Source organism: Lepidochelys kempii, chromosome 11 (assembly GCF_965140265.1).
Source record: "Lepidochelys kempii isolate rLepKem1 chromosome 11, rLepKem1.hap2, whole genome shotgun sequence".
Classification (NCBI taxonomy): domain Eukaryota; kingdom Metazoa; phylum Chordata; order Testudines; family Cheloniidae; genus Lepidochelys; species Lepidochelys kempii.
In genome coordinates this window covers 71,109,681-71,136,313 of record NC_133266.1, presented here as the reverse complement: position 1 = coordinate 71,136,313, position 26,633 = coordinate 71,109,681, and the positions used below count along the sequence as shown (strand labels likewise).

At 44.5% G+C, this 26,633-nt stretch overlaps 1 protein-coding gene and 1 long non-coding RNA gene across 9 annotated transcripts in view; both read left to right on the top strand.

Annotated features, from left to right (window-relative positions):
* AGAP1 (ArfGAP with GTPase domain, ankyrin repeat and PH domain 1) overlaps positions 1–26,633 on the top strand; it is a 694,100-nt gene that overhangs the window by 227,006 nt on the left and 440,461 nt on the right. For all 8 annotated transcript variants that reach the window (XM_073306802.1, XM_073306800.1, XM_073306804.1 and 5 more), the window contains one exon: positions 10,704–10,762. In XM_073306802.1, coding sequence (XP_073162903.1) covers positions 10,704–10,762 — 59 coding nt within the window. The remainder of the gene's footprint in view (positions 1–10,703; positions 10,763–26,633) is intronic.
* Positions 13,583–16,857, top strand: LOC140895906 (uncharacterized). The gene is made up of 2 exons (XR_012154392.1): positions 13,583–15,591; positions 16,274–16,857. It is a non-coding gene; the product is annotated as an uncharacterized lncRNA (long non-coding RNA).

Sequence of the window (26,633 nt, the reverse complement as noted above, 5' to 3'; positions counted from 1 at the left end):
GACGAGAAGCTGGATATGAGCCAACAGTGTGCCCTTGTTGCCAAGAAGGCCAATGGCATTTTGGGATGTATTTTGGGGCATTGCCAGCAGATCGAGGGACGTGATCGTTCTCCTCTGTTCGACATTGGTGACGCCTCATCTGGAGTACTGTGTCCAGTTTTGGGCCCCACACTACAAGAGGGATGTGGAAAAATTCGAGAGAGTCCAGCAGAGGGTAACAAAAATGATTAGGGGATTGGAACACATGACTTATGAGGAGAGGCTGAGGGAACTGGGATTGTTTAGTCTGTGGAAGAGAAGAATGAAGGGGGGATTTGATAGCTGCTTTCAACTACCTGAAAGGTGGTTCCAAAGAGGATGGCTCTAGACTGTTCTCAGTGGTAGCAGATGACAGAATGAGGAGTAATGGTCTCAAGTTGCAGTGGGGGAGGTTTAGGTTGGATATTAGGAAAAACGTTTTCACTAGGAGGGTGGTGAAACACTGGAATGTGTTACCTAGGGAGGTGGTGGAATCTCCTTTCCTAGGTATTTTTAAGGTCAGGCTTGACAGAGCCCTGGCTGGGATGATTTAGTTGGGGATTGGTCCTGCTTTGAGCAGGGGGTTGGACTAGATGACCTCCTGAGATCCCTTCCAACCTTGATATTCTATGATTCTATGAAGATGAAAAGGAAAACACAGGGCTTAACAGAAACAGTAGTCCAGTTCATATTATTGGAGCCTATTGGGAATATGGATTTCATACACAGATATGCTTCAGTGTTCCAGAGTTCATATGAGACATGCCCAGTAAGTCCTGTGATTCCCTCTGCATCTTGCCCCCATCATATTCATTTTCACAGATAAAGGTTCCAGTGTATTTTCTTAACTGCTTTGACTGGTGATGTAGCAAATCAGATTTTTTTGAGGGGATCAACTCTTGAGTGACTCAGTCAGAGTGAATCTTATGCTAGATGCTAGCTGGGTAAGGGAGGGGGTTCATTCCGGTCCCAATTCAGTTAAAGGAATAGGTCCCTGAAAAACCGCTAGGAGAGCATCCACCAGTTGGAACAAAATGATTCATTGTAGTCAGAGATCACTGTTCCTTCCATGGGTACTTAGATCTGTGGTGTTCAGGACAGTCCGGAAGTCTGTTGGAATTTCCATAGATAACCTAGAACAACACAATCATCCCTACCTCAGAAAATCAACCCCTACTAACCGTTGCAGAGCAAAGTTTCCTGTCTCTAGCTGCACTGCCCAGTGAGGGGCAGGAGGACTCAAGACTTCATGTCAGAAGTTGGTTATCAGAGTGGCTACTGCATCCAGGAATATCCTCACTAATATGGTGCACTGGTGATTGACCTCTTTGCTTCTGGGAATAGTGCCCTGTTGCCTTTCCATGTGTCAGGATCTAGGATGTGAGGTTGTGAGTGATCTCTTGAAAAGCTGGACAGTGTGTCTGCAGTATGCCTTCCCATGTTTTCCACAAGTTCCTCGGATAATGCAAAGATAGGAACAATTGAGCAGCAGTTTATACCTTTCTGTTGAAGAAGCTACAGCTCTCAGACTTGATTGATTTAATGCTGTGGTTTTTTTCTTTCTCTGAGGTTTGATATTGCAAGACCAATCTTCCATCTGGGACCAGACAGGTTAAAATAGATGATGAAGTTATCGCTCTCAGGGACTCTCAGAAGTCAATAAATAAAACTTATTGTACTGGTTGCTGCAAATTCCATAGCTGAACTGCCATGCTAAACTAGTGTGCAGTGTTGTAGCCCTGTCAGTCCCAGGATATTAGAAAGAGATGGTGGGTGAGGTATTTAGAGAAGCAGCCGTGTTAGTCTGTATTTGCAAAAAGAAAAGGAGTACTTGTGGCACCTTAGAGACTAACAAATTTATTTGAGTATACGCTTTCGTGAGCTACAGCTCACTTATGAAAACTTATGCTCAAATAAATTTGTTAGTCTCTAAGGTGCCACAAGTACTCCTTTTCTTTTTGGGTGAGGTAGGATCTTTTATTGGATCAGCTTCTGTTTGTGAGAGAAACAGTGTTTTCTTTTGTGTCTCACCAGCAGAAGTTGGCCTAGTAAAAGATATTACCTCACCCACCTTGTCATGCTAAACCAGGGATTGGCAACCTTTGGCACGTGGCCCGCCAGGGTAAGCCCCCTGGTGGGCCGGGCCGGTTTGTTTACCTGCCGTGTTAGCAGGTTCAGCCGATCACGGCTCCCACTGGCCGCAGTTGCCGCTCCAGGCCAATGGGGGCTGCGGGAAGCGATGGCCAGCACATCCCTCGATCTGCACTGCTTCCCGCAGCCCCCATTGGCCTGGAGCAGCCAACTGCAGCCAGTGGGAGCTGCAATCAGCCGAACCCGCTGATGCGGCAGGTAAACAAACCAGCCCGGCCTGCCAGGGGGCTTACCCTGGCAGGCCGCATGCCAAAGGTTGTCGATCTCTGTGCTAAACTATTGAAATACAGCCTTGAGTTCTTCCAGGAGGGCCTTAATGTGGGTTTGTAAACAAAAAGTCTATTCTTTTCAAGCTTGATTCCCTGCAGATGTCCTCCTCCTTCCTATCCATTAAATCAGACCTTCTAGTAGCTACTCTCTCCAATCTTATGAATGTTATAGTTGTGAGTTTTCTCAGCTAAGACTCAGTAGTCTTTTAATACAGATATGAGGTCTTCACGATTGTCATAGCATTCATTCCTTAAGCAAACTCAAATATTTTTCTGACAGCCAAAAAAAAAAATAAAATTTTTCCTACTGTTTAGCATTAGTGTCGATGCTCTTGAGGACTGGATAATCGCAGGGCAGAGTACTCATGTCTCCTGTATGAGATCTAATAGGTGGCCACATGGCTATCAATATATATGTTCAATAAAATTCCACTGGTTGGTCATCCAGTGTTCAGCCATTCCCATATTCGGCAGTCTTAACATATTCCCAGGGAAGATGGAGGTTTATGTAATATGTCTGGTTTTGCATGATCCTGTTTCCCACCCTGGAAGGCACGCTGCTACAAAAATACCATTATGGGATCTCTGGACCACAGCACAAAGAAGTATAGGAAAATGCACATGCTTACCTGAAAATTTCCTTTTTTTGGATAATGAGGTCCACAAATGAGTCGCACCTTGGAGCCAAATGCATCCACCAGAATAGAGGTGGAAATTGATATCCATGGACTTAAATTAGTTTTGTTGGGTAGGGCTTTGGAGCTGTGCTCCGGCTCCGCTCCAGCTCCAGTCAAAAACCTGCAGCTCCACTGCTCCGGAGCTGCTCCGCGCTCCAGCTCCGGGCTCTGCTCCAAAGCCCTATTATTAGGGAGATTTCCCATAATCCTCAGTAGGATAAATTGTTGTGCATCCTCCTCAAAGTATAATTAACATAGTCCTTAATTTAGAAAAGTAGAACTGGATTATCTTGGCTATGGAAGTTGACTTAACTGGAAGAAACTTCAGGTTGTGGGACATTCCCCTGCTGCTAGTGACCAATGGGTCTGGTTCTTCCCTAAGCTACAAGCAGGCTGAAGGATGCATTGTAATGGACCTGTGGACATTATTACTGGAAGAAAGGTAGTTCTCAGGTAAACACATGTACATTTTCCTAGTTTGTCAACAATACAGATGAAGTTAAACATTTCAGCACTAACTTCTCAATTTAATATCTTCAGTACAAACATTAAATAGTTTGTCAAAAACCTATATTTTGTGAGGGCATGTGGGAACAACTCAGCATCTCATTTAATACTTTTTTAAAAAAGTTAATCATTCTCCAGTGTTTGCAGTTATTCTACTGCAATTTTTACTTCTACAGTAGAACTGGAAAGTGAAACTATAAATAATTGAGTGTATGTTCAAGGTTAATTAAAGTGTTAATAAAGTGGATAACTAGCAAAAAGTGTAGATTCCAGATTCATTTAATGCATTGTGAGTAACACAAGTAAGGAAATGTATTTTAAGAATATTTTAGGAATATAGTTTTACTTGACTTTGACTTCACCTTCTAAAAATTAAGGGTTGGCAACATACAAATTATAATCAGTGTATAACCTAAATGAACAAGACACATAACTGTGATTATTTTTAAAATTCATTCCTTTCCTATGTTGTTAAACGTGATATATTGCATTCGCTTGAATTCCAACATTAAAGGAATGTAAACATAAGCCTCACAGTTCACCTGCTTCATAAATGATTCTTTTAAATATGCAAATCTGTTCTAGTATATTTAAATCCACACTTAATAGTTTAGTTTTTTATTGCACTAACTGTGTACTAACCCAACTTTCCCTTAATGTGCTATAAAGTGTGGAAAAATAGGGGAAAAATTGTATATGGATCTGTCTAATTTGTGACATAACATACCCACTAACTCAAGCTGCATTGCGTTCCTTGTATGGAATGAATGTTAAAAATCTTGTCAGTCCTGTTTTACCTGCAAGTCTTTAATTTTTCTCACCTAAGTTCTCAAAAGCCCCCAAATTAACTCAGAATCAGTCATTCATTATTCCAAGGTTTCTGAGTTATAGTACTTATTGGTGATATGTATATTTCTTCTTCTAACTTCCACTTACATAGCGATTTATTCATCTTTTCTTGCATATGTCATTTCCGCTGAAATTATTGGAGGTACTACATGCCATAAGGAGAGGTGAACAGGTGGTGCTGCATGAAATATTGTGTGTTTAATTCTTGTTCATAATTGCCCTCTAAAATTACCATCTTAATTTATAGTAAGAGGGGAAATATTCCATCAAAAACACAATTAGGTTAAAAAGACAAAACAATAATAATGAACTTTTTGGGGGGCAGGGAAAAATTGTTTATACTTATTGAAGATAACTGACTTTTGAAAAGACTTAACTTAATTTTCTGGGCTGAAGTACCTTTACTCTTTTAGTAGGTTGTAGCTTTTTAAATAAAATATCTAGAGTATTGAAGATTGGGGAAAAATTATTAGACATTGAATTTGTTGTAGTGTGCCATATGTCACTTGTAGATCAGAGTTAAAATGCTCAAAAAACGAAAAAGAAAAAAAGAATCCTCTAATTTAAACCAAAATGTCAGTTACACAATAAGTTTGTATTTATTGTGGATAAAGTCCTGGGATATGTTAGGCATGGAGTCATTGCTTGTCAACTAACTCCTTCTACTTAAAATAAAACTGTTTGTTCTAAACATTTCCAAATGAGTACATTATTTACATAATAATTTAAACAGGAGCCACTGTTTATGCAACCATTTTGTAAAAGGCAGAACAGTCTTCCAATAGCTCAGGCCTCTGGATTTCACTTCTTTTTGTGTACAGTATTTTTACTGTAGCCTTTTAGTGAAGAGAAGGGGGTCAGAAAGGGGATTGCCACTCAGGTTTTAAGGGGACCAGGCGCGTACAATATACCACTGGGCCCTGGTTGAATTCTCCTTTACTCATCTGGTATACCTACTAATGATTTCTCACTTCATATTTTTTGTCACAATATACAGGCTCTTGGGAATGACGACTCAAGGCTCTGGGCTGGAGTGGGACCCTTGGGCATAGGCATAGTTTGACTTCTGTTTTTTTGGGGCGGGGGGGGGGTAAGGGCTGGTAGGGTTCAGGCCAGCTCCGTACAGTGGAGGGAGTCCAGGGAGGGAGCGTCACCTCCACCCCTTGACTCACCTCAGCAGGCCACCTAGCCTGTTTGGCTTGGGGGTGGGGTAGAGGGGCTCAACCAAAAAATATAACTCAAAGCGGGGACTCAGCTCAAAAAGTTTGAAAACCACTCAGGGTGCAGGCAGGGTGTAGCTAAACACACAGACGTAGAATCATAGAATATCAGGGTTGGAAGGGACCTCAGGAGGTCATCTAGTCCAACCCCCTGCTCAAAGCAGGACCAATCTCCAACTAAATCATCCCAGCCAGGGCTTTGTCAAGCCTGACCTTAAAAACCTCAAAGGAAGGAGATTCCACCACCTCCGTAGGTATACCAGTACTTCACCACCCTCCTAGTGAAAAAGTTTTTCCTAATATCCAACCTAAACCTCCCCCACTGCAACTTGAGACCATTGCTCCTTGTTCTGTCATCAGCTACCACTGAGAACAGTCTAGATCCATCCTCTTTGGAACCCCCTTTCAGGTAGTTGATCCCCCCTCATTCTTCTCTTCCGCAGACTAAACAATCCCAGTTCCCCTCAGCCTTTCCTCATAAGTCATGTGTTCCAGTCCCCTCATCATTTTTGTTGCCCTCCGCTGGATGCTTTCCAATTTTTCCACATCCTTCTTGTAGTGTGGGGCGCGAAACTGGACACAGTACTCCAGATGAGGCCTCACCAATGTCGAATAGAGGGGAATGATCACGTCCCTCGATCTGCTGGCAATGCTCCTACTTATAAATAAGATGATCCATTCACTTTGGCAACTAACTGCATTGCCTCTGTAGTGCTGTTGCCTTAGCTGGCCCATGGAATAAGGAATCAAATAGATTCACAAGCAGAACTGTTGCATACTCTCACAAATTATTGTTGTTCTACCTCTTGGTCAGCAGCAGTGTCCCCTCTAATTTTTCCCATGCGTGTATGGAATTAATTTTGTTATGTGTACCAATATGGAGATGATGGTTGGGATGGGTTGGAGCCGGTGGAGGGGCACCTCTTCCCCGGCTGCAGTGGGTCCGGGACTGGGCTGGGGCTGGTGGGCAGAGGCGCTTCCCCCTGCCGCGGCAGGTCCGGCGCTGGGGGAGAGGCATCTCTCCCTGTTGCAGCACCCTAGCTATCTAAAACTAAACACAAACTAAACAAGGATGATGAGTGCTTGCTCATGTCTAGGGTGACCTGACAGCAAGTGGGAAAAATCAGGACAGGCGGTGGGGGGTAATAGGCGCCAATATAAGACAAAGCCCCAAATATCAGGACTATCCCTAAAAATCGGGAATTCTGGTCACCCTACTCATGTCCATTCTAAGTAGGTGTGTACGCACGCCACGTGCATGGTTGTCAGGTTTTTCCCTTAGCAACACCTGTCAGGTCACCTGTGGAGCCTCCTGGAGTCACAGCTTCATGGTGCTGTATATTGGGCCCTGCCGACCCCCCACCTCTTCTGTTCCTTCTTACCACCGTGACGGTCGTTGGAGCTGCTTTTCTCTCTTACTGTGACAAGCGATTCTCTAGTGGACATTTCTCTTTGTATCCTGTAAATAGTTAGTTTACCCTCCTAGACCTGTCAATGGACACACCGATCACCATGCCCGGGGTCCTGGACTTGATCACTGAGGACCACGGCCACCTCTGGCATCCCAGTCTTGAGTCTATTCACCTCACCGTATGGAAACTCCATGGATAAACCCCTTGGAGTTGGCATGCTCAGACCCTGTTAGAGAGGTCTTCCTTGGCAGCAGGAAACTATCAACTATGGTCACTTAGTTAAGTGGAAGAGAATTCTCCATTGTGTCATTACAAAAGGACACTCCCCCTCTACAGTCTTTCAGAGTGGTAGCCGTGTTAGTCTATCAGCAAAAACAACTGGGAGTCCTTGTGGCACTTTAGAGACTAACAGTTTATTTGGGCATAAGCTTTCATGGGCTAGAACCCATCTGATGAAGTGGGTTCTAGCCCACGAAAGCTTATGCCCAATTAAATGTGTTGGTCTCTAAGGTGCTGGAAGGACTCCTCGTTGCTTTTACAGTCTTTGGTTGCCTTTATCCTGGGCTGTTTATTACACCTGAACAGCAAGGCCTGTCGGTGTCGTCAATAAAGGTGCACCTGGCTGCAATCTTGGCCTTCCATCCCAGATTTGCCAGTCTATTGGTTTTTGCTAACCCAATGGTTGGCCACTTCCTCAGAGGACTAGATAGACCGTACCTCAAGTAAGATAACTGATCCCTGCATGGGATCTTAACTTGGTACTTCCAAGTCTGATGTGGGGGCTCGCCTCTGAGCGCTTAGCTACATGCTCACTTCTTTACCTTTCCTGGAAAGTAGTGTTCCTGGTGGCTATAACTTCAGCCAGGAGGGTGTCCGAGCTTAAGGTCCTGACTGCTGAACCTCCATATACTGCCTTCTGTAAAGACTACGTTCAGCTACGACCCCACACGGCCTTTTTTCCAAAGGTGGTTTTGCAATTCCATGCAAACTGACATTTTCCTTCCAGTTTTCTTCCTTAAGCCACCCGTCAACAACTGGGAATGCTCCACTCCCTGGACGTCAGGCATGCATTGGCCTTTTCTGTCGAAAGAACTAAGCTGTTTAGTAGATCAACACAACTCTTTGTTGCAATTGTGGAAAGGATGAAGGGGCTTCCAGTGTCGTCCCAAAGGATATCCTCATGAATCACAGCCTGCATCTGGGCATGCTATTACTTGGCAAAGATACCTGCCTCTGCTCTGACAGCGCACTCCACAAGAGCACGAGCATCCTTGGTGACATTCCAAGCTCAGGTCCCCATTCAAGATATCTGCAGGGCAGCAACATGGTCATCAGTCCACACCTTTACGTTGCACAGCACCATTACACAGCAGGCCAGAGACGGTGCCGCATTTGGAAGAGCGGTGATGCAGTCTGCGACCTCCATCCTCCTAGCGAATGTTTGGGTGTCACCTACTTGGAATCAACATGAGCAAGCACTCGAAGGAAAAACGGTTACCTACCTTTCGTAACTGTTCTTTCAGATGTATTGCTCATGTCCATTCCAAGACCTACCTGCCTCCCCCTCTGTTGGAGTAAGCAGGCAAGAAGAACTGAAGAGGCGGGGTGGTGTGTGGGGGGAGGGACGTGGAGCCGTCGGCGGGGCCTTATGTATGGTACTATGAAGGTGCAACTCCAGGGGGCTCCACAGCTGACCTGACCGGTACCAATAGGGGAAAAAACCTTCCAGTGACTCTGCACACGGTGCACACACACCTGTTTGAAATGGACATGAGCAGCACATCTCAAACAGTTACAAAAAGGTAGATTACCCATTTAGGGAAATACTGGTTTATTTTGTGTCTTCCCGCCCCTCACCCCCACATTAATAAGAATATATGCTGGCACAAGGGATTAATACTCCACATGACTGCAGGGGGAAGAAGGGAATTAATCTTTCTTGTCTTTTATTTTGTGGTGGTTGAATATGCCACTTTGAAAACATCACAGTAGTAGAAAATACTCTTGAGCCTGCTTAGTAGTCTAATACTTAATACTGCATTGTCTTCTGTAACACATCAGTTGAACTTTGAGGATACTCACATTGAATTAGCAATAGACATCCTTGTGGTTTATTAAAGGACTTGCATCTAGCCATCCTTAGGTGGCTGCAAACCGGACCCTCTGGCTTGGGTTTTGTAAAGGAGGCAGATTCTCAAGACTTTACATTGGCTATTCAGGACTCTTCAAGCTAAATCATAGTGGCTTTTTACAGTTTTGCTTTTGAGATTATTAATACAGTAGATGAAACCTATGGCTATAATAATTGCAGAGTAGGTTAAATCAGTATAATAATTTTTAGAAACCTTACATTAATATAGGATGACATAAATAGCTTAGCATTTGATTTTGTTAAATTTACGTATTTTACAACGCCAGGATGTGTTGCTCATGTCCATTCCAAGACCCGTCTGTTGGAGCAATGCCGGTAAGAAGGAACTGGAGAGGTGGTAGGTCAGCAGGACCTTATACATGGCACCACAAAGGTGCCATTCCAGGTGGTGCCTGAAGAGACGGGTACCGCTAGGGGAAAAACCTTCTGGCTACTGTGCATGCAGCATGCACACGCCTAATTGGAATGGACGTGAGCAACAGATCTTGGTGAACCACAGTTACGAAAGGTAGGTAACTGTTCTATGAGGGCTGAGTATAAAAAGAAGAGAGAAAATGCTTCCAAATCAATAGGTGATACCCAACTGTGTATTAAATAATTACATTTTTGTTTGAGGGCTGGTGAGGGGGAAATGTGCATAGAGTAATGAAACATTAAGATAGAGTGAATGCTCTGAGATTTCTCCCATCATTCATAAAAGTTGCTGGACAAGTTTGCATGTAGTTCATGCTTAGCTTGCGGAGAACACAGATGGCATTTGTAAAGCATTTTCATAAATTGTGAAGTAAGTAATTACGAAGTAAGTAATTTTTTATCGTGCAGTAATTTAGGGCACTACTACTTCAGTGCCTGAGACTGATTTCTTCTTCAGTATGCTAAATAAACTTTACCAAGAGAAGAGAGATGATACTGAACACTTGCTTAAATGTAGAAGGAATTGGCACATTTGTTTCTCCATAACAGAACTAGAGGTTTATTTCTGCCACTTATAGGCAAGATTTTACGCAACTTCAGCTACATGAATAACATAGCTGAAGTCGATGTACTTAGATATACTCACTGCGGTGAGCTGACTGCTGCTGCTCCCCCGTCGACTCTGCCTGCGCCTTTCGCTCTGGTCGAAGGGAGAGCGCTCGGGGATCGATTTATCACATCTAGACTAGATGCGATAAGTCTGCACCCTCTGGATCGATTGCTGCCTGCCAATTCGTGGGTAGTATAGACATACCCTTAGTGTATACTGAATTTAGGGTGTAGTGTTTGACATTTTCAAGTTGGCTGTGAAGAAAACCTGTATCTTTTACTGAGGTTTGAATGGGGCTTCTGGTTTTTCCTTTATTTTAAGGTGCTTTTTTGGCTGCTGCACCAGGAATAAAAAATATACAGCTTTACTAAACTAATAGTATATCTTTCTAAATATATGTGTGGTTTTTTGTTTTTATTAACAGATGCTTTTGTAAATAGCCAGGAGTGGACACTAAGTCGATCTGTACCAGAACTGAAAGTGGTAAGTAATATTTTATATTTACATGTGTTTTCTTTACTTCTGAATTCCATTCTTTCTGCATTTACACAGAAATGGAACATTCGTAAGGTTATATTTTAAAGTCTGCCAGATTTTTCCTTTATAAAAACATTTAGAGGATTTTAAACCTTGAATATAAATCTTAATGGGACATAACGTAAAGACTCCTTTGTCTAAACTTTTAACCTACCACTGTTACTGTTAACACCTAAGAATATTGCTGAGATTGGAGACAATGCTTTTCCCTTTTTTTTTCCCCCCCAGCTTGGTTACTTAGTACAATTAACAGTGTTTTGTGTGTAGTAGTCATTTCCCCAGTGTAACTTGTTTTGTTTTTTGGGGGGTAGAGACCCCTTGCAATAAAGGGGTGTGGGGGGGGGAGAGAAAAATGTTTGAAAATAAAAATATTTTAAAATGCAAAAATGGGCAGGTGGACTAGCAGGTACATGTAGTACCTGAACAACTTTTTAGCACTGCTTGAAATTGATCACTTTTTAAGGGGAATGTGTCTATCAGATTCCTCCAGGGTCTCTGCATAGGACCAATCTTTTCAAGGTTCCTTCCCCACTCTGAACTCTAGGATACAGCTGTGGGGACCTGCATGAAAACCTGCTAAGCTTATTTTTACCAGCTTAGGTTAAAACTTCGCCAAGGTACAAACTATTTTACCTTTTGCACTTGGACTTTTGCTGCCACCACCAAACGTCTAACTGGTTTTATTTTATTAGGAAAGAGCCCGTTTGGAAACATCTTTCCCCCCCAAATCCTCACCAAAACCTTGCACCCCCTGGGGAAGGTTTGATAAAAATCCTCACCAATTTGTGTAGGTGACCACAGACCCAAACCCTTGGATCTTAAGAACAATGAAAAAGCATTCAGTTTAAAAAAAAAAAAAATCAAAATGAATTGTCTAGCTGAAATGTTGGTTTTTTTCTGTTGTTTTTTGTCAGGACTCCATTTGATTTCCTAAAAGACTGGAGATTAGTGGGAGGCAAGATACCAAATGGTCTTAATGTTAGTTCCAGAAGAATGCAAATTAAAGCAGCCTTTTATAAATTGTTTATTTTTGGCATTACTTTAGCTGAGCTTGAAGAGAGTATAGGTGGGAGATGCCATCGACAAAAGGAATATCTGGAGATAAAAATGCATGGCCTGGATGAGGGAATTTCACAGAGCTGCTATTTTGAAAGCTAAGAACAACGCTAGAGGCAGGAATTGGAGTGTCCCAAATGATAATGGGGTTGATAGAATAGCTGAGAAGTTCCCCTTCACTGTAATGAGGCAGTTTTTGGGTTGAGGATGGAGAAAGAACTTCCTTCCAGCATTCAGATGGGGGCAGGAAGATTTCAGAGTTACCAGGCACCCAAGAGATACTGATACGAAGCAAAAACTGTGTGGAACCTGCTGGGGACAAACTCCTAAGAATCCCAGCACTGAGACACAGAACTAGACTTATTGCCTCTGAATGTCTGCAGCTTGGTGGTGGGAACTTTTTTGTGTGCGCACATTTGACTTCTATCGTGATTTCTGGTTAGTGGGTTGAGTTCTCTGGCTGTTGTGTGGTAATTTTTCAAGTCGAGAGCATAAAGCAGGGCGGGTAAACTTTTTGGCCCGAGGGCTGCATCGGGTTTCTGAAATTGTATGGAGGGTTGGTTAGGGGAGGCCATGCCTCCCCAAACAGCCAGGCATGGTCCGGCCCCGGCCCCCGCCCCCTATCTGAACCCTCCTGATTCTTGCCCCCTGGCGGTCCCCCCCCGGGACTCCTGCCCCATCCAAACCCCCCGTTCCCTGATGGACCCCCAGGGACCTCTGTCCCATCCAACCCCCCTGCTCTCTGTCCCCTGACCACCCACAAACCCTCTGCCCCTAACTGCCCCCTGCCACCCCATCCACCCCCCCCTTCCTGGCTGCCCCCCTGGGACCCCTGCCCCATCCAACCACCCTTTCTCCCTGCCCACCCCCGGAACTCCTGCCCCTAACTGCCCCCTGCCACCCCATCTAACCCCTCTCTTCTTCCTAACTGCCCCCTGCTGCCCCATCCAACCCCTGCGCTCCTTCCTGACTGCCCCCCTGGGACCCCTGCCCCCATTCAACCCCCCTGTTCCCTGCCCTCCGACCGCCCCGACCCCTATCCACACCCCCAGTCCCTGACCACTCCCCGAACTCCTCTGCCCTCTATCCAACACCCCCCCACCCGGCCCCCTTACCGCGCTGCCTGGAGCACCAGTGGCTGGCGGCGCGGCTGCACCAGGACAGGCAGCCGTGCCATGCAGCACAGAGCCCCGGGTCATGCCGGGCTCTGCAGCTGTGCTGCCCCAGTAGCTCACAGCCCTCCTGCCCAGAGCATGGCATAAAGTAAGTTACAATGCAAAAGATCTCGTTGTGGCCCAGAAGAATTGAATCCCCAGTAACTCTCCTGTGAACTCTCAGCTGTGTGTCTGTCTGTCCTAGGATATTTAAGTACAGTGGGACTAGAAACACAAGAGTAGCCTCCTCTGAGTTTCCTTTGCCTGTGGGGTTCTTATGACAAACCTCTCTTACTTTTTACCTTGTTGAATTGGTCATAGACTTCTTGTGTCTGCATTATGCTGTTACACCATACGTAGTATGTCAATTGAACCTAGAGTATCATAGAATCATAGAATATCAGGGTTGGAAGGGACCCCAGAAGGTCATCTAGTCCAACCCCCTGCTCGAAGCAGGACCAATTCCCAGTTAAATCATCCCAGCCAGGGCTTTGTCAAGCCTGACCTTAAAAACCTCTAAGGAAGGAGATTCTACCACCTCCCTAGGTAACGCATTCCAGTGTTTCACCACCCTCTTAGTGAAAAAGTTTTTCCTAATATCCAATCTAAACCTCCCCCACTGCAACTTGAGACCATTACTCCTCATTCTGTCATCTGCTACCATTGAGAACAGTCTAGAGCCATCCTCTTTGGAACCCCCTTTCAGGTAGTTGAAAGCAGCTATCAAATCCCCCCTCATTCTTCTCTTCTGCAGGCTAAACAATCCCAGCTCCCTCAGCCTCTCCTCATAACTCATGTGTTCCAGACCCCTAATCATTTTTGTTGCCCTTCGCTGGACTCTCTCCAATTTATCCACATCCTTCTTGTAGTGTGGGGCCCAAAACTGGACACAGTACTCCAGATAAGGCCTCACCAATGTCGAATAGAGGGGAAATAGAGTAGCAAACATGTAGTTAACGGTAGGCATTGGCTATTCCCCAACAGTTCAACACCTTGGGGACTAACCAGTTAAAAAAGCTGGGCATGCTGCATATGCTTGCTGCTTTCAGGCATTGCTGGAGGGGTGGAGGTGAGTAAGGGGCCTCTGTTTGTTTAGTCACAGAGGCTTTGGCTTCATTGCCCTGAAAAAGGCTTTTGCTTCATATCCCTGTTACTGTGGGATGACTAATACACATTAGGATTTTACAGAAGTATAGCTAGTGGAGACCAGGCAAATTGTAGTTTTACCTGCCAGGTAAAAAGTCATGGTCAATGCCCTACCCTCATTTATGGCTGACCTCATCTATTTACTTCACAATAAAAACTCCAGTGCCTGGTCTGGACTAGGGTTTTGCAGCGGGATAGCTGATGTGTGTGTGTTGTCCCTCAGTGAAAACAAAGCCGAAAACAGGATCTCATGCTGTTTGTGCAGGGTTCCACTGCATGTCTCCTTCTCTTTTCTCTATCTTCTCCCCATCCCATTTTTTGCTCGCTTGGGGACTGTGTGTGCATATGAGGTGGATTGTCTGAATTTCTCTTTTGCCTTCACTGGTTTGGGGATATGAAGAAGTTCCCTTGCCACCTCACATTTTTCTTGTGCAACCAGATCAGAGTCTCTCTCTCTCCTGCTGCCTTTTTAAAATAGAATCTGCATGACAAAGCTGATATGATTCTGTAAGTTTGTGCAAGGATTTATTCCTGGTCTACATTACAGAGTTAATTTGATGCAGGGCAGCTTACATCAATGTAGCTATGTGTGCGTATACGCTTACATTTCGCTCCCACCGACGTAACTGCCCTGTTATGCCAACATAATAAAATCACCTCCCCCATTGGTGTAGAGTCACGGTCGATGTAGTTAGGTTGATACAGTGTCAGCGTAGACGTTGTGTTACTTACATCAGCGGTTAATGGCTTCCAGGAGGTATCCCACAAAGCCCAGCAGCCAGCTGGCCAGAGAACTGTCTCTCGTCTTTAAAGCCCTGTGAATTTTTGAAATTCCATTTCCTGGTTCCCTGGCTTGGAGAGCACACCTAGCAACTGCCTAGCTGACCACACTGGCTACATGCTGCAGATGCTCCCCTGCCTGGAGAAAACAGGAGATGCTGGATTTCCTGGGTCTGTGGGGAGAAGAGGCTTTGCAGGTACATCTCAGATCCAGCCATAGAAACATTGACATCTATGAGCAGATCACTCTGGGCATGGAGGAGAAGGGCTACAAGAGGGATGAAAAGCAGAGCTGTGTGAAAGCCAAGGAGCTGCAACAGGTGTACCAGAAGACAAGGGAAGCTAACAATTGCTCTGTAAAAGCAGCAAGTTTGTGACTATGCACCAAAAAGCTGCATACTATCCTTAGATGAGACTCCGCCACCACCCCCAAGAGCCCTATGGATACTTCGGAGGAGCCAGAGTCAGAGGCCTCTCCTGTGAACAGTGAAGAGGAGGTGTTGGATGAGGAATTGGAGGAAGAGTAGCATGGGGGGGACAGGTGATTGGGGGGGGGCAGCTGCTCAGCGAGCCAGGACATGTTTTTGACTCCAGCGCAGTCCAGCACAGGCGATCCTGATGCAGGGGAAGGCAACTCTGGTAAGTATGCTGTTTGCTTTGAAATTACAGGGATGGAACCCACAAAATAGCAGTACACATCTGTTGATCTACTCTTATTCTAGAAGAGGTAGTGAAACAACGAATAGAGGAAGAGTTATTGTCTGCTTCTCATCCCCCTCAACTGTTAGGCAGAGGGGGCCCCATGGAACACACTATTTATGTGCACCAGGATGTCCCATGAATCTTCATAGATATCGCGATGAAACTTTCCTGGAGTTTGTCTGCAATCCTCTGCTGTAGGTTTCTGGGAAGGGCTGCCTCATTCCTTCTTCCGTGGTAGGACACTTTCTCATGCCCCTCAGCGATTACTTGAGCGAGAACCATTGCAGCATAGGGTCCCAGCCAGCAGTCAGCCTCCATTACCCTCAGGGGTGAGAGGTCAGCTAAAATCACCACCGCCTGTGGAAAGTGGTACCAATATTCAGTTCAGTTGCCCTATACAGACATACTCATGACTGTGAGCTATCCCCTCTCATTTCCCCAATTTGCCCCCCACCCCAGGGCTGTGCTCACCATGGCTCATGCTGTATAAATCCCAATGAGAAGTGACAATGTAGTGCTTACAACTTGTGTGGATCAAAGGGAGTGAGTTCAGCCTCCTAAGTTTTGGCTTATCTCATAAATGCACTGACAATGGTACTTCTGTGTATTGTATCTTCAGCAGCTGCAAATGTGGCCATGAGGGTTTCTCCATCCACACCAGTGGAACGGAAGAGCCAGATAAAGAGAAGAAGGAAAAGGACTTGGGATGACATGTTCCAAGAGATCCTGCAAGCTGCTGCTGCCTCTGATAAAAACACTTGGAGGATCACCATTGCAGACAGCATGGAGAGGAGAAAGGTGCAGGAAAAGAAGAGGGATGTGCAGCTGGAGATGCTTGCACTTCTCAGGCAGCAAACAGACATGCTGCAGACTCTGGTGGATCTGCAGGTTCAACAATCCTGTGCTTGCCTCTTTCTGCAGCCCATAAAGAACTGTATATCTGTGCCCCCTGTCCCTCAATATTCTGTGTGGCATCAGGTTTCTGCACTGTCCTTACCATTCCACCCTGGGAACATTAAAGACATTCACAGCTGCACATATGCTGACCTGAGAAAGACATAGTTGGTTTATGTGAATTTGAAATGGAAATGACTGTTCTTTCCCCATCATAAGTTTTTTCCTTAATTTTTGAAGTTTAGTAAAGTTTAAAATGTTTTTTTCTGTTTGCATCATTGTGGAATAAATGTGTTTTTGGAAACATAATTCATGTTTATTAGTTCATAACATATGCTAGGTGGTGCTGACATCATTCACAGACTATATTAGTAGGTGCATTGGCAATGTTATATTATTTCACACACAACACTCACCAAATGGTTCATACAGGGCTGCAAAAGGGCAAGGACAGGTAGAGCAAACTACAGCAACACACTCTACTTTGGCTCACTATTAAAATGGTCTTTCAAAGCCTCCCTAAGCCGTATAGCTCCATGTTGAGCTCTTCTTATAGCCCTGGTATCTGGGTGCTCAAAATCAGCAGACAGCTGCTCCATCTTCACTTCCCTTTGCTTCACCGATACTATGCAGGACACAGCAGGCAGCGATAACCATTGGAATATTTTTTTCCCTGAGGTCCAATCTCATGAGTAGACCACGCCAGCAACCCTTCAAATGCCCAAAGGCACATTCAGCTGTCATTCTGCACCTGCTCAGCCTGTAGTTGAAGCACTCCTTGGTGCTGTCAGGGTGCTGGTGTATGGCTTCATGAGCCATGGGAGCAAGGGGTAGGCTGAGTCTCCCAGGATCACTAGTGGTAAGCTGCTGGTTGTGAAAGCAAGTCCCTGCTTTCAGCTCTCTGAAGAATCCTGCATGTGTTGTGCACCTTGGCCAGTCCACACTGAGGTTGGTGAAGCATCCCCAGTGATCCACCAGCTCTTTTTGTATTACCATGGGAAAGTAGCACTTTCTGTTGGTGTACTTGAAGGCAAGGTGGTCTGGTGCCAAAATGGGGATATGCGTGCCATCTATCACCCCACCGCAGTTTGAAAAGCCCATTGCTGCAAAACCACCCACTATGTCCTGCACATTGGCTAGATTCACAGTTCTTCCTAGCAGGAGGCAATTAGGGTCTGGCAAGTGTGCAGGGCCTTTGTTTTGGATTTCCTAACTCCAGATTGATTACGGACTGATTGGTAGCAATCTGGCATCGCAAGTTTCCACAATGCAATCGCCACTTGCTTTTCCACTGTCAGTGCAGATCTCATTTTGGTGTTGCTATGCTGGAGGGAGCTCTGCACACAGATCCAGAAATGTGGCCTTGAGCATCTAAAAGTTCTGCAGTCAGTGCTTGTCATCCCAAACCTGCATGACCATCCTTATTTCTTGGGCCCAGAATTGGCGCTCCACTGTCTGAAGCTGCTCCATAAATGCCGCCAACAACCTTTGAATTGTTTCTTTCCATGTCCCACAGCAGTCTAGCTTTCAAGGAATAATCATATTCCCCGCAGCTCCTCTTGCGGCTCTGCACATATTGTCCTGTGCTCACGCTTATCACAGTAGTGCAGAGCTATGCAGAATCCATACTTCTGTCACAGATGGCAGACAAGGAGGTGGGACACACAGGTTTGTGTGGGTGATTTTGAAAGGAGGCATGAAACAGTTTGGGATAGAAAACACTGCATCATGGGAAGTTAAACCCATGCTCCGCGGGATCCCTGTGAGACTTGTTTCTGCCCCATGAGGCATTGCAAAACCTTCCCAAAACACCCTATACGGTGGCAAGTAGCACAGTGGGATAGCTACCCATGGTACACTGTTCTCTGCATCTATACAAGCGCTCCTAGTAAGGACGCACACCACCGACACAAAGAGCACAGTGTCGACACACACAAACTATGTAATAATTGTGCTGGCTGAATTCCCATGTAACTTAAGTTGATGTAATTCTGTAGTATAGATATGGCCATAGATGATGTTGCTGAGATGAGGTGAGAAAAGAAAAGACCAGCCCCAGCTGATAATGCATACCGCAGGTTTCCAGCAGGAGCAGTGATGAAAACTAAGAAGATTATGATAAGATTAACTCTTTTTTGCTCAGCTTTTCCCATTAGGAGAGCACAAAATGAAACGTACAAAATTATATTAGTTTAACTTGAGAACACCTCACTCACTAAGTAAACTTTCTTGTACTGAGTGGGAGTCTCCCCTGCCCCCAGCCTTGGTTAAAGTGGAGATTATCCCAGCAAGCAAGAGACCGCAATGGTAGATTTGCATGTGCCAAATCCACCTATCCATCAGAGCAGCATCACAGCTGACAATGTGTTAATGACATGTCAGTAAAGTTTGTTTTTATTTCAGAAGTGTACATGCTACAGGGAGGGTGAAACACATGGTGATACCTAGAACACGATGATATTGAATGAAGTGCTAGTGTGACCACAACAGATTGACTTTCACTAACACTTAAATAGCCTATTGAATTTTGAAATAAAGGGAAGTTAGTTGTGTACTCTGTTAGTACTAGCAGTGTTCTGTTGTACAATTGTACTGGTTTGACAAATCATTTGCTTAAACCATGGTTAATGACACATATGATACATCTTCTCTTTACCTTCCTTGTCTCCTTGCTGTCTGTCTGCTTTACATACCACGCTTTTTGGAAGGCTTGCGTTGCCAAGTGATCACATCTTGGCTGAGTATGAGAGCCCATTTCACCATGATTCCTATCCTTCTGTTTCCATAATACTGGGGACAGGGACTTGCAAGTAGAGGAGACAAACTTTTGACGTGTAGCTGCTGCAGAGAATGAAATTCAGGTTGTCAGGCAGCACAAGTCTTATGATGACCTTCTGCTGGTTTTGTTTTTGTGCAACCCCTGCTAAAAGCAAAACTCAGTTTTACCATTTAATAAAAACAGAAATGTGATTATACTACTGAAACATCATTCAAACGAGCAGTACCAGCTGGATGGCAGGATGGCCAACTAGTTCCACCTCATGTACATTCATTTTTACCCATAAATCTCCCCTCATGAAGGAACTTGTGTAGTGAGTCATACCCTATAACAGGTCATGTTCCCAGACTAATGATCAACTATGTAATATACCTGAGGAAGTGAAGGGCCATGTTAACTGCTAAACCTGCCTCTCTTGTGCCACAGCACGATCGTTATGTTCACTGGCACTTAGATTAATTTTGGGTTGTGCGCTTCTGCTTGTGGCTCTTTAGTTGAGGGATTTATGGAAATATGAAAAGCATATAACATTTGCTCCTGTCACAAGCTAGCATATTAACAGCCTCAGTTAAATGGACCAGTTAGGATGCAGAAAGGAGAAGATGTTTACTGTAGTAAATATCATATGCTTTGGGGTTTGATACTTTAGTTGCTGAGTACTTCATGCAAGGTGCTCAGTGCCTACAACTCCCATCAGTTACTGGGGGTTTGCTCATTTAGCTTCATTGGACTCTGTGTATATAGAGTTCTAGGTTGTCCTCTCCTGATCTCATTATTTCTCTTTACACACTACTCAAAAATACTGGGAGTTGCGAGTTAAACATCAGGAGGGTGGGTTAATGTATAGCGGAGCGGAATATTACGTCATGTGGTATTTTCCCATTTCAGTGGTGTTTTCTCTGCAGTGCCAATCAATGAATTTAGTGTTACACAATCTACTATAGTTGTGTTATGTACTAATGAAGAAAATGAAGCACAGGGAAGTAAAGTGACTTCTCAGAGGTCACATTAGCAGTGTTGTTGAAATAGAATGCAAATCTTTTGATTCCTAGTCTGAGGTTTTAATTACAAAAGTATCAACCATCTGGCTAGTATACAAAAATTACTTCTAAGGCAGAGTTTCTCAAATGCGGCCACCAGGGGCTCTTCTTGTGGCCACAGCCTCCTGGGCAGTGATTGGCCTGGGAGGGGGGCAAAGAAGTGGGCCCTCTTCTGGCTGCCAGCTGGGGTTGGGCCCTGTACCTCTCTGGAGCCACAAATGCCGGAGGAGCAGGCAGATGATGTGAGTTCTCCACGTTCCCAGGGGCAGTGGGGCTTGGGCTTCCAGCTTCTGCCTTGCAGTGGCAGGCAGCAGGCTCTGGCTGTGGGGCTCCATCCCCTGGCTGGGCCCCCACCACTTCCCTCAGCCCTCTATCGCCCCTGACCCCTGCTGCCTCCCTACCCACCTCTCTATCCAGGGCTTAATTTGTCACCCAGTTTGTGCCGGAGCTGAGTAAGTCTGCTGTGAAAAGCGATATTTGTATGTATGTTAATATCGCTTTTCACTGCCTCCCAGCTAGATAATAAGTCTGCTTTTTAAAGCGATATTAACAAACATACGAATATCAGTTTTCACAGCAGTAGACTTACTGGCTAGCAAGTCTAAAAAAAGAATCAAAAAAGCAAAAGAAACAACAAAAAAGACAAGATCCTGAAGAGCATCTTACTTTGTTTCTGTTCTGTCCAGTAAAGAATACAGACAATTGTACATTATTTTTATTATTGAGTCAGCAAAAAACCCTACTTACATAAATTACAAACATTTGGACATGTAGATGTGAATATTTGTTTTTCCTAAAGTTAAATATTTTAGAAAAATTGTGAGAGTGGCCACCAGCAAGAGTTGATGGCCACACTCCTAAGACCACCAAAAAATTTCTTGTGAGAACCCGTTCAAGGGGAGCAATGTCTATTTGCTGCCGAGAAAACGGATTACTTAACCCATGTGGTCAGGACTTGGAGTGGAGAGGAGGAGAAGGAGGTGGTTGGTGCTCTGCCAAATTCCGTTTGTAAACCAAGCTCCATTTATTTGAGCTAGTCAAATGAGACGGTACTGGCTAAAGAGTGTGCGTATGTAGTTTGCTGAGTACTGCTGAACTCAGGCTGGTGCTTCCATCATTGAGGTTCAGATATATCCCTGGGCAGGGCTGGATTAAGGCACAGACACAGTTGGCATGTAGTTAGGTCCTGGCTCCCAAAGTCAGGTAATGTCACAATCTCAGCTTTTATTTTATCTTTTCAGTTCCTGGAGAAGCTATGGTAATCTTCCCCCCTGGAGTAGAACACAATCATAGATAAAGCATTCGTAAATTTAATACAGCAGTCCCCAAAGATACTGCATGGGGTTGCAATGTCTGTCACAGTAGCCCCAAAAGTGAGAGGTTACTGTTTTGGCATGGCCCAATAAAATTTGAGCCCTGCTTGTCACTAATTACCACAGATAACATTCTGGCTTTCTTTTTATCAAGTTCTTCAATGGTGGGATTTTTTTTCCCCAGTAAAATTTCCCTGTGTATTTGTGACACATCAGCTTGTAAATGTAAAGGCATTATTTTACTGCTTGCTTTCTGAAAAAGGAATTTCCTAGGGTTATGATTAAAGTCGTGGGCACTGTTGTATAGTTGTGTGGGTCTTTGACTTGCGTTATCAATTTTTTTCTCCGTCGTATCTGTGGAAATGTTTTTATTTTGTAACTTTTCTTGCGGACCCCTCCCAGGTCTCTGTGCTGTGCAAAAATTGAAAAGAATAAATAGATCTTGTGGGACCACGAACCCAAACTATAGGGTTGTATTCATAAACAATGATATGATTCTGTTAAGTGAGAGTCTATTGGATTTTTATTTTTAAAATATTTTTGGGACAAATTCTTTACTGTGCACAGTTGCTGGCTAGTTTTTGTTTCAGATATTCAGACCTATACCTATTTCTGGTAATTTAACACACGTTGTGATTATTCATCTGTTTTCTTTGCAACTGATATTACACTCCTGAGAAGTTATTAAAATAGTGCTGAGATTTCCACTCTGGTCCAGCTGGTTTTAGTATCTGTGTACGGAAGAACAATCATTTTCTTAGGTCACTGTAGGTGTAGCCTCTGCATTTATTTATTGAGAAATCTTGCAGAATTTTGAAATATTGTGCATAGAATTTTTAATTTTTTGGTGCAGAATGTCCTCAGGAGTAGTTAACTCATTTGACTTGTCAGGTGCATTACTTACGCTCATAATGCCTTTTTTTTAGCCAACGGATTAAAATATTGGAACCATGAAGACTTGTATGATAAATGCATATGGGCACTCTGTTACGTTGTAAGATTTGGAGAATCTTGTACATTAACGGTGTATATATAGCAATGAATAACATTTGTGAAGTGTAATGCTTTTGATCCTCAGGACTTGAAACTAATACATAAAAAGGAGACAAATAGTGGGGAAAATACCACAATTATTGAATGAACAGTTGGAACCTAATTACATTTCCTCACTGGGACCCTTCCAAAAGATAATGCTATGTCTCACAACCAGAACATTCGGTGTGCTTTTCTTGGTCAACCGTGTGCATCAAATGGCAATGGAGTTGATACATGTTTTAAAAGAAATAAACTTCAATTTGTTGCAGACATCATTAAAGTGACCTCTTACTCTAGACATTTCAGTCCTTCCTACCTAGTCCCGCCCTGCTGTTTCATTGCCCTCTTCTCCACCAATTTGTAGCATAATTTCTCACTTAGGTTGTGAGCTTTTCAGGGCATGAACCTTATCTTTTATGCATACTGTGAGGCACTCAGCAGAGATTTTCAAGTGGTGTAAAATAATAATGGAAATCCTGAAAAGGCCACGGATACATCCAATGGAAAACTGATGTGTAGACTAAGGCTATGTCTACACTACCGTGGTAAGTCGACTTAAGTTACGCAACTCCAGCTATGTGAATAACGTATCTGGAGTTGACGTATTTTAGGTCGACTTACTGCGGTGTCTACACCGCGCTGGGTCGATGGGAGACACTCTCTCATCGACTTAACTTACTCTTCTCGTTCCGGGTGGAGTACCAGTGCCGACAGGAGAACGCTCTGCTGTTGATTGAACAGGTCTTCACTAGACCCGCTGAATCGACACCCGGTGCCTCGATTGCTGGAGCGTCGATCTGTCGGTAGTGTAAACATAGCTTGAGAAATAACAAAATGTCTTTTCAAATACCTGGAGTCTTTGGGTAGATAAAAACAAACAAACCAAAAATAACTAGCCACAATAAAAATAGACTTCCTTTCTTTGTACCTCTGTTGTGTCATTCTGGAATCTGAGTTCATGCTTTTTTGATTGTTGCAGGCAGTTCCACCTCTAACAGACTTCTAGGTTTTTGACAGCCAGCATATAGCCTATGGGGGTAGAATCAACATGCGCTTGCTTATGTTCTCAGCTACAGCGTACTTGCTGTGAGAGAGCAGATCCTGCCACTGTGGTGGTAGAAGTGAGATCATAACAGTTCATTGTGGGGCCGCAATGACTATTAGTGGACCTGAGCCATTGTATGGCAGGCCTGTTCTGTTCTGTTTGCCTCATGGGACTTTCACCCTCTTCCTTGCAGGGTAGTATGGGAGCAGACGTGACACTAAAGCTCAGTGCCCTCCCCCAACCACCCCAATTTCACCAGGCAGATATCTTCCTTCCCTCTGATTCTTGGGATGCTTGGGAAATTCTGGGCACAAGGAGGTTCTCATTCACTTCAGAATGGTCCTGCTAGTCGTGCTGTTCAAACAGATGACCCTCTTGTCCAGAGATTCTCTTCTCCTTCCTTTCTTACCCAAGGTCTCTTATTCAAGGCCCAGTGTATTGCCAAAATCCCCCCCCTCCCCGAAAAAAAAAAAGAGAGAACAATAAAAAAAAACAATTTCCATAAAAGGTCTGGCTCAAAAGAGAGAGCTCTTGGCTAAACAGCACTTGTCAGACCAGGTAGTCTCCACTTACAGAAATCCAGGGTGGCTATAAAGAGAAGCCCCTTCCTCTTCCCTCAAGTTCACCTTGGGCAAGCACTAAGGGGTTCCTTCTGTGGATTGCTGGAAGTGTTTTCCTAGAAGGCTTGGAAGGGGCTGCTTCTGTTGTGTCTCAGAGATGGACATTCATCTTGAAGGGAGCCAATTAGAGAGTTTTCCATGAGCTCCTGTCATGTGATCGCCAGGTTCTTGAGTGGTCTAGAATCTCTTTGCTGGACCTCACCTCCTTATGCTGGTGTGGAGTATAACTCTCGTTCTGCATAAATTTTGTTTTCCCTGTTTCAAGCTCCTATGGCTTTGGTTTCTCTCCTGCTTTTCAGTCAAGACACTTTTGGTGGTCAGGTCCTGAGCTAGGAGGTTGAGAATATATCCATATATATTGAAGGTACCTTTCCTGACAGTACACAATAAAACAAAGTTCTCCCTGGGTGGCTGTTGATTTTTTTTTTTTTAATTTATGGCTATCAAGCCATTCATTTCTGTGCCTCCTGTCCTCCTCTTAGATGACCCTGTGGCACTACAAACCAGTAAATATTCTGTTTGTGTAGAATTCCATTTTTTTGCAAATTGAACAGTTTTTGGCTGTTGAAGGTGCAGAAATTTGGAAAAAGTTCCCCGTTCATAACACAGTTACTGTGCAGCTAGTGGCTTTAAGGCAATGTGCATAACAAAGGGTGTCTTTGCCCTCTGAGTCTCAGAGTCTGTTCCCTTAGATTTTTTTTGCAGTGCACATTTAAACTGGTTGGTTGTCAGCTGGGTTTGACTAACCAGTTTAGTCTAGCCAGCATCTGAGCATCCCACTGCAAAGTCATACCCATGTTACCTAGGGTTGCCAACCCTTCAGGATTTGCCTGGAGTCCCCAGGAATTAAAGATTAACCTTTCATTAAAGATTGTCATGTAATGACATCTCCAAGGATACATCCAACCAAAATTGGCAACCCTACATGGTAAGGAACAACTTTATTGGAGTAGACAAAGCTGTGGTGGTAATATGTAGCACATGACAGATAAAGCAACTTCATTCAGTTCACAAGTTCTAAATGGCATAGAATTACCGTGGATTGAAATGAGAGTTTATGGTATTAGTTGCCACACTTCTCACCTGATGCATCTAATTACCCCCCAAGCCCCAGTTTTGAAGTTTAAGGGTATGTCTACACTACGAAATTAGGTCGAATTTATAGAAGTTGTTTTTTTAGAAATCGGTTTGATATATTCGAGTGTGTGTGTCCCCACAGAAAATGCTCTAAGTGCATTAACTCGGTGAAGTGCTTCCACAGTACCGAGGCTAGAGTCGACTTCCGGAGCGTTGCACTGTGGGTACCACAGTTCCCGCAGTCTCCGCTGCCCATTGGAATTCTGGGTTGAGATTCCAATGCCTGATGGGGCTAAAACATTGTCGCGGGTGGTTCTGGGTACATATCGTCAGGCTACCGTTCCCTCCCTCCCTCCGTGAAAGCAAGTGCAGACAATCGTTTCGCGCCTTTTTTCCTGAGTTACCTGTGCAGATGCCATACCACGGCAAGCATGGAGCCCACTCAGCTCACTGTCACCGTATGTCTCCTGGGTGCTGGCAGATGCGGTACTGCATTGCTACACAGTAGCAGCAACCCATTGCCTTGTGGCAGCAGACGGTGCAATAGGACTGGTAGCCGTCATCGTCATGTCCAAGGTGCTCCTGGTCGCCTGTGTGAGGTTGATCAGGAGCGCCTGGGCAGACATGGGCGCAGAGACTAAATTTGGAGTGACTTGATCAAGTCATTCTCTTTAGTCCTGCAGTCAGTCCTATTGAACCATCTTATGGTGAGCAGGCAGGCGATATGGATTGCTAGCAGTCGTATTGTACCATCTTCTGCCGAGCAGACCTGAGATGTGGATGGCATGCAGTCCTTCTGCACCGTCTGCTGCCGGCCAAAGATGTAAAAGATAGATGGAGTGTATCAAAACAAGAAATAGACCAGATTTGTTTTGTACTCATTTGCTTCCCCCCATCCCCCCGTCTAGGGGACTCATTCCTTTAGGTCACACTGCAGTCACTCACAGAGTAGGTGCAGTCAGGTAAATCTAGCCATGTATCAATCAGAGGCCAGGCTAACCTCCTTGTTCCAATAACAACGATAACTTAGGTGCACCATTTCTTATTGGAACCCTCCGTGCAGTCCTGCCTGAAATACTCCTTGATGTACAGGCACACCCTTTGTTGATTTTATCTCCCTGAAGCCAACCCTGTAAGCCGTGTCGTCAGTCTCCCCTCCCTCCGTCAGAGCAACGG